Source organism: Alosa sapidissima, chromosome 11 (assembly GCF_018492685.1).
Source record: "Alosa sapidissima isolate fAloSap1 chromosome 11, fAloSap1.pri, whole genome shotgun sequence".
Classification (NCBI taxonomy): Eukaryota; Metazoa; Chordata; class Actinopteri; order Clupeiformes; family Clupeidae; genus Alosa; species Alosa sapidissima.
The window spans coordinates 10,104,249-10,111,732 of record NC_055967.1 but is presented as its reverse complement, the minus strand read 5'-3'; the positions used below and the strand labels follow the sequence as shown (position 1 = coordinate 10,111,732).

General features: G+C 46.0%; 1 protein-coding gene across 1 annotated transcript in view; it reads left to right on the top strand.

The window, feature by feature from the left end:
* sema3ab (sema domain, immunoglobulin domain (Ig), short basic domain, secreted, (semaphorin) 3Ab) overlaps nucleotides 1-5,465 on the top strand; it is a 35,015-nt gene extending 29,550 nt beyond the window's left edge. Inside the window, 3 exon segments of the mRNA XM_042110475.1 lie at nucleotides 1,002-1,070; nucleotides 4,016-4,161; nucleotides 4,365-5,465. Of these exon segments, the coding sequence (XP_041966409.1) occupies nucleotides 1,002-1,070; nucleotides 4,016-4,161; nucleotides 4,365-4,862 (713 nt within the window). The 3' untranslated portion in view covers nucleotides 4,863-5,465.
* The last annotated feature ends 2,019 nt before the right edge of the window (nucleotides 5,466-7,484 follow it).

Below are 7,484 nucleotides of genomic sequence, written 5' to 3'. Positions count from 1 at the left end.
CAGATGAAAGGGTTCTTTATTTTATCTCTGGAGTGTTTTCTCTCTCTCTCCTCTCTCTCTCTCTCTCCTCTCTCTCTCTCTTCTCTCTCTCTCTCTCTCTCTCTCTCTCTCTCTCTCTCTCTCTCTCTCTCTCTCTCTCTCTCTCTCCCTGTATGTGGCAGAGCTTCCCTGCATGTTCTGTACAGTATGGAGATGCGTTTGATGTGTCTATCACACATATTTCACAGAAACAAAGGGCTTCTCCAGGAAGTTCCTACTGCACACTTAGTTAGGCGCGCTTCTCCGTTCCCTTTCTTCTTTGTATGTGGGGAGCCGAAACCGTGGAAAGCGCTTTTCAGAGTTTGCAGTTTGTTGTTCCCCTGCGGTACACGTTACTTAATACCTCGGCATCAACAGTAGACCCCTCCTCATCAAATGTATCTTTTTTTTCTCCCTACTGGGCATCAACTGTTGAATTGTTTATTTTAGTTTAATATTTTTCAGATGTAGCTGTTAAAGTGTACTGTATGGTTTAGGGCTGTGTAGAAGTATTCATTTTCCGTTGATTAGAGACATATGCGGTGGATGTAAAGCAGTGAGACAAAATAGCCAGGAGCTGACTCAGGTAGATTGGCTTTCTTTTGGACGCTTCTGTCCTTGGAACATACTTACATGTGGCACACACACCCTGGGCCACGTCCACTCCTCCTGGCCACACACACGAAAGGAGCACGCGTTCCCGCCCCCCCCCAGACACACACACACACACACACACCACACACACCACACACACACACACACACACACAAAGAATGTGACTCTCCGCATACAGTACATATCACAGACACGCATACATATAAATACACACACACACACACACACACACTCATTCTGCCTCTCTCTCATTCCTTCTCTCTCATTCTCTCTCTCTCTCTCTCTCTCTCTTCTCTCTCTCTCTCTCTCACACACCACATCATGTACATTCTATTTTACATGTCAAACCCTGTCTTTGTGTCTGGCAGGAGAAACTCGTCGCCAGGACATCAGAAACGGGGATCCCTTGACCCAGTGCTCCGACTTACAGCATGAAGGTACGCCAACCATCACATTCATGCAAGATTCAACAATCCCACAGCTAGCACAAAGAGTCTGCTGGATGGATCCCAGACAAAGCTGCCTACCAGCTCAGAGAGTTCTTGGTGTGGTTGTCAGCTGATTGGGGGGTGATAATGAGTAGCTAATTGCTTTCGATTTCAATTATCTGATGTGGGTTTTCAGTTCCCTTTGGTGCAGTGGTAATTGATGGAACATAAATGCATTGTAAGTGCATTAAGTGTGATACCCATGTGGGAGACAGTGTTGCAGGAGTTTACAGAGAAGACTGTATAAATATCACATCCATCAGAGCCTTTATACAGGGACATTCCACAAATCAGCGTCAGTTAAAAGATTGAAACTGTTTGAAGATGTTAATGAAAAGAAGATGGTATGAATTTAGTACTGAGTCTGAAAGTTATTGAATGTGACTAGATAATATATGTGTTCTAATATCTAATATGTGTTAGATAATAATTGTTCTAATTACAACAAATCCTTACTAACACAGGGCCATTGTAATTACTGTGCTGAAACGTTCATGTACACATCCACAGTCTCTGTTGACCAGAGCAGATGAATAGCCAGGAGGAGACTCCATTGTTCTTAGTGGACAGTGCGCTGCTAGCAGACCCACCGGGCCTTGTCATGGTGCCTGATGGGAATTGTCGTTGCACCTTTCTGACATTTGTGTCAAATGAAAGGACAAGTGAGTACAGGGTGGAAAGAAAGACCGACACACATGAGGAGAAAGAGAGAGAGAGAAAGAGAGAGAGAGAGAGTAAAAAAGAATGAGAGAACAAAAAAAGAGTAATGAAAGCTTTGTGAATGGTGTTGTGAAGATTAGGCAGTCAAGACTTTGCTAAGGCTTTTTAATTACCAGCCCACGGAGTTCTCATCTGCTGCGTCTCACAGCCTTTCATAAGGAAGGGGGGGGGGGGGGGGGCTGTTCAGCCTAGCGCACCCTCAGCGTTAGCTATTTAAATCACTGTAAGTGGTGGAGGCAAGGCTCTTCTTTTTGTGCTAATTACATGTAATTAAAAAAAGGGAGAAAAGTTGTTTCCGCAAGCTGTTTTACTATGTTAGGCCAATCCTGTGGGGTGTGAACACCACTCACACACACACACACACACACACACACACACACACACACACACACACACATACTCTCTTTCTACAGACAGACACACCGACTCTTTCTCTCTGTCTATTTTGTTTCTCCTTCTCTCTCACTCACTCTCTCTCTTTCTTTGTATCTCATACACACACCCACACCCACATACAAACATACATAGAAAGAGAGAGAGAAAGAGAGAGAGAGAGAGAGAGAGAGAGAGAGAAGGAGAGGTGAACACACACTGTAGAGACCACACATAGATTTCCTTTTCAAAAGCGCGGCTTTCAGGGACACCTCGTTACCTTGACAGCACAAAGGCAGCCTCACACCGCTCAGCCCAAACACCAAAGGGGTCAGAGGGGGGAAAGCAGTCAAGAGAGCGAGAGAACAACAGACACGAGAAGGAGAGAGAGAGAACAACAGACACGAAAAAGAGAGAGAGAGAAAAGAGAGAGGGACGGCAGAACAGCCCTGTCGGATGAGTGCAGAGTGAACAGAAACCTTGAGAGCCACTGACAGTGTGGATGTGTGTGCGTGTGTGTGTGAGTGTGTGTATGTGTGTGTGTGTGTGTGTGTGTGTATGTGTGTGTGTGTGTGTGTGTGTGTGTGTGTGTGTGTGTGTGTGTGTGCGCGCGCGTGTGTGTGTGTGCATGCGTGCGTGCGTGCGTGTGTGCATGTGTGTGCGTGTGAATGCTTGCGTACATGTGTGTGTGAGCCCCTTGGAGTCCTATCCCCTCGGGCTCCCATGTCCGCCCCACCCCGACCCACCTGAGTGGCGTCAGCGCGGCCGCTGAGAGCTCGTCTAGAGTGAGGGTGTGTGCCGAGTGGAGGGGGAGACGGAGGTGTAACACACACTGGGCTGCTCTGTCTCTCCTCCGTAGGCCCTGCTCCCCACTCCTCGCTCTGGGCATCTGCTAACGTGCTTATGGCCAACATGAGAGAGTGCGATGCGAGTGAGCAGAGATGCCGTAATCTGAAACATGTCCACATGGACGTACACACACACATACACACACACACACATGCACACGCACACACACACACACAGAGGAAATATATACAGTCACACACACACACAGACCTTCACAGAGACACACACACAGACACACACACACGGACACACACACACACACATACAGAGATAATATATACACAGTAACACACACACACACACACACATACCTAGTCACACACAAACATATGCTCATGGAGATGATTATGGTCAAGATAGCGGAGAAACACATTCTCTGGCCTGCTCTTAATTCTGAATAAGCGAATAATGCTGAATCCAGGGATACTGGAACAGCCAGTGGTATGCGCAGAGTCTGTTTTGGGTTGTGTGTTCAGTTAGATCGCCATGGAATTTCTTGTTTTCTGGTTGCGGGTTGTGTGTGTGTTGACTTTCACACACAGCTGGGCCACAGTTGAGCTGGGAGTGAAAGGGATTAAATATCTGGTTGATTTTGTGCAATGGCCTCAGTGTGTGAGTTGTGTTTAAACATTACAAATGTGCATGTTCTGTCTTATGTTGGGGATAAACAAGAATATTGTCCACTATGTCTTGAGATTAGAATGATGATAAAATGCAGTTTGTGGAGATACTGGCACACTATCATGTTTATCAGCAGCAATTGGTTCATTCAATAAAAGTTATTTGCCCCGACATTTTTGTTTGAAGAGAGAGTTGTTTGTTCCAATACTGTTTGTTGTTGGGGGGAATGATCCAATGTTCCAATATTGTTTGATGTGGAAAAAAAGTCAGTGGGAACATGCTGACCGTGTGTGTGTGCCTTTCTGTGTTTGTGCGTGTGTGTGTGCTCACAGATGAACTGCAGGGCCGTAGCGTGCTGCTGGATAAGACGGTGTATGGTGTAGAGAACAGCAGCACCTTCCTGGAGTGCAGCCCCAAGTCCCAGCGAGCCCTCACTTACTGGCAGTATCAGAGACAGGGGGAGGACCGCAAACAAGAGGTACAGAGTGTGTGTGTGTGTGTGTACTGTGTGTGTGTGTGTGTGTGTGAGAGAGAGAGAGAGAGAGAGAGAGAGAGAGAGAGAGAAACTAATTTCCCGTAATGACTAAATAGGCAATTTTACTGATCATTTGGAGGCCCTGTTATCAGTAAATTATAGTGTTTGTTGCCAGGTCTCTTAACTGTCCTTGATATCCTCCACAGATCAAGTGGGATGACCGCGTACTGGCCACCGACCAGGGCCTGCTGATCCGTAGCCTGCAGCCACGCGACTCCGGCATCTTCTACTGCCACGCCGTGGAGCACGGCTTCATGCAGACGCTCCTGCGTCTCACGCTGCAGGTCATCGCCGCCGACCACCTGGACGAGCTGCTGCACCGCAACAACGACCCCACCGCCCTGGCCCCGCTCAGCAGCGAGGCTCCCGGAAACAGCGGCGCCAACCCCCTGGGCAGCTCGACCAACCAGAAGGTGTGGTACCGGGACTTCCTGTCCCTGCTCAACCACCCCAACCTGAACAGCGTGGACGACCTGTGTGAGCAGGTGTGGAAGCGGGAGCGCAAACAGCGGCGGCAGAAGGCGCACATGATGCAGGCCAGCCAGCAGCACGCCAACAAGTGGAAGATGCTGCAGGAGAACAACAACAAGAAGGGCCGCAACCGCAGGACCCACGAGCAGCAGCGGGCGCCCCGGAGCGTCTGAGCTCCTGCCTGACTGAAAATGACAGAAAAAAAAAAAAACACAGACAAACAAACAAACAAATAGACAGACAAACAAAAACATGAGAATAATATTGATGATGTTGATAGTGATAAAAAGACATCTTCCTTTCCCTTTGCCTCTGACTGAGAAGATTAAAAAAAAAAAGAAATATAAAAGAAGAAGCTCAAACTGGAAACAAACATGCAATATTCTTCTTGTTGGTGTGTATGGGGAAAGTGTGTATGGGTTTGTGTGTCTGAGAAAGAAGGAGAGCGTGAGGTGTGAGAGAGACAAATGAATGTGTGTGTGTGTGTGTGTGTGTGTGTGTGTGTGTGTGTGTGTGTGTGTGTGTGTGTGTGTGTGTGTGTGTGTGTGTGTGTGTGTGTGTGTGTGTGTGTGTGTGTGTGTGTGTGTACAAGCATGTGTGTGAATGAATGCGTTTGCATGGGACGGGATGTACACATGGTTGTATCCTGATCGGACATTTACTTGAGCATGCTACTCGAGTTCTGCCCAGTTTACACTGAGCACCAGGGAATGACTTTTTGGACCGAAAATGTGGACTTGGACTTCCTGTAAATACCATAACAGTGGAAAAAAAGTCAAAAAAAAAAAGGAAATGTATGTGAAAATTGTTTGACATTTAGTCTGTAGTTATATTCCATCTGTGACATGCCCAGGCACAAATACAGTCGATGTAAACTTGGCAACCACTATTTAATGTGTTTAACCCATGTGGGACTGTAAGAGATAACCTTACGTGGATCTGCGATTCCTCTCTCCAGCATAATACTCTCTAACATCATACCCAGGCTGGGACAGACACTGGTGGAACAGTCCCAGACTGATTTGACTGCAAGCAGCCCCCCCCCCCCCCCCCCCCCTCCCATTAGCAGCTCCAGCTGGCGGGATTGGTTTGTCGTGGCACTGCAGTGGACGAGCGCCGCCATGTTGTTCCGTCTCGCCCCCGGAGGCCTCGATGATGAGAGTGATGAGAGCGGTTCAGAAGTTCATCCGTGCCACTGGCTTGTTTGCCCAGCCCTTTCGTGCCCGCCTGTCCACACAAACACTCGCGCGGCGGGCTTTCCTCCCCCTTCCCTGGGAAGACCCCCTTGCCCCCTTTCTCCCGATAAAAAAAGGAAAAAAAAACCTGAGCCTCCTGTTGAAATAAGCTCCTTTGTGATCAGACGAGCATTGCTTCCTAGAAAGAAATATTTAATATTGTTCATTGTTTGTCTTGCTTGTGTCAGAATTTTTTTTATCCTAGATATTTTCTCAAGTATAGGTGAGAGTTTATTTTATTTTGTATTATTATTTTTATTTCTGTCAAACTGTGTATTACGGAATTTCCCAGACATATTTTTACACAAAGCTCCCAGTATTTAAATATTTAAACCTTTCCATGGTGTAAGTTATTTTGTTGATTTTCATAACATCTCTAATGACATGCTATCCATAACAGAACTCAGTGTTCATATGGGGTGTCTATAAATATACTAACATCAGTATCAACATAGTTTTGGTGTGAGTGTAGTTATCACAGATATAGTAAACAAATACTGTCTTATAGCATGTTTGCAAGACCTTCATTTTAGATGGTAAATGGTGAACATTCACAATCTGGATACGTAGTATCTCCACACTCTCCGTCTAACAAAGTTTCAAAAGGCTAAGCTAATGGCTAGGTTACGAATTATTTTCTTAAGGGTACTTTCCCTCTTACACTCACATCATGCTACAGTATATCTATTCCACATAGAATGTCTTTTTTTCTCTGTTGCTGATTAAAAGAAAGAACAGGCTCTTCCTCTGAAGGCTACCTTTCAGCAGTACGGAGGTTATGACACAATTACCCCTTTACTTTTACTCCATCTATGGTGCAAAACAGTATTTCGTAAGAGTAAATATTCACAAGCAGGAGTAAAAACACACAGTCCAGCCCCCTCTCTTTTTTGGTTAATTCTCTCCTGTTTTCTGTTCATGGGGCACAGCTGAGATGGAGGTGAGGTCCTGAGTGCACTGCTATGCCCCCGAGGCCCTTACGTAAGAGTGTGTGTGTCATTGAGCTTGTTCTTGTGCAGCGAGCAACAGTGCACACACACACACACACACACACACACACACACACACCACATCTGCCATGGCTATGCTTAGGGTGAGGTAGAGGGGTACTGTGGGAGAATGATGCTCACTGATTCTAGCTCCTGATGAGGTTACGAGTGGAACAGATGTATTGTTTATGTTCTTCTGATAAATGGTGTGTTTTGCAACGTGGGATTGCAAGTCCCTCACTGAGGTCTTTTTGTTTGTTGTGAAGTTTACCACAATAGACAGCTGGGAATAACATGGAACAGAGACAGACACGCACAGGCTCAAACTGATTCCAATATACACACACACACAAATACACTCGTACGGACTTCATTTGATTAACACTCTGTCACAACTTTCCCTGAACCATAACCCTGGAAATGGACTGTCAATAAAAGAGAGAGAAAAAAAGAAATAATCAAAAAAGATGTATCAAAGAAAAAAAAAAACTCAAAAAAAGTCCTGGTCCATAATGTAAACCACTGTGCGCAAACTGCATGTGAACGCCTTTGTGTGTTGGTGCACCAGCTT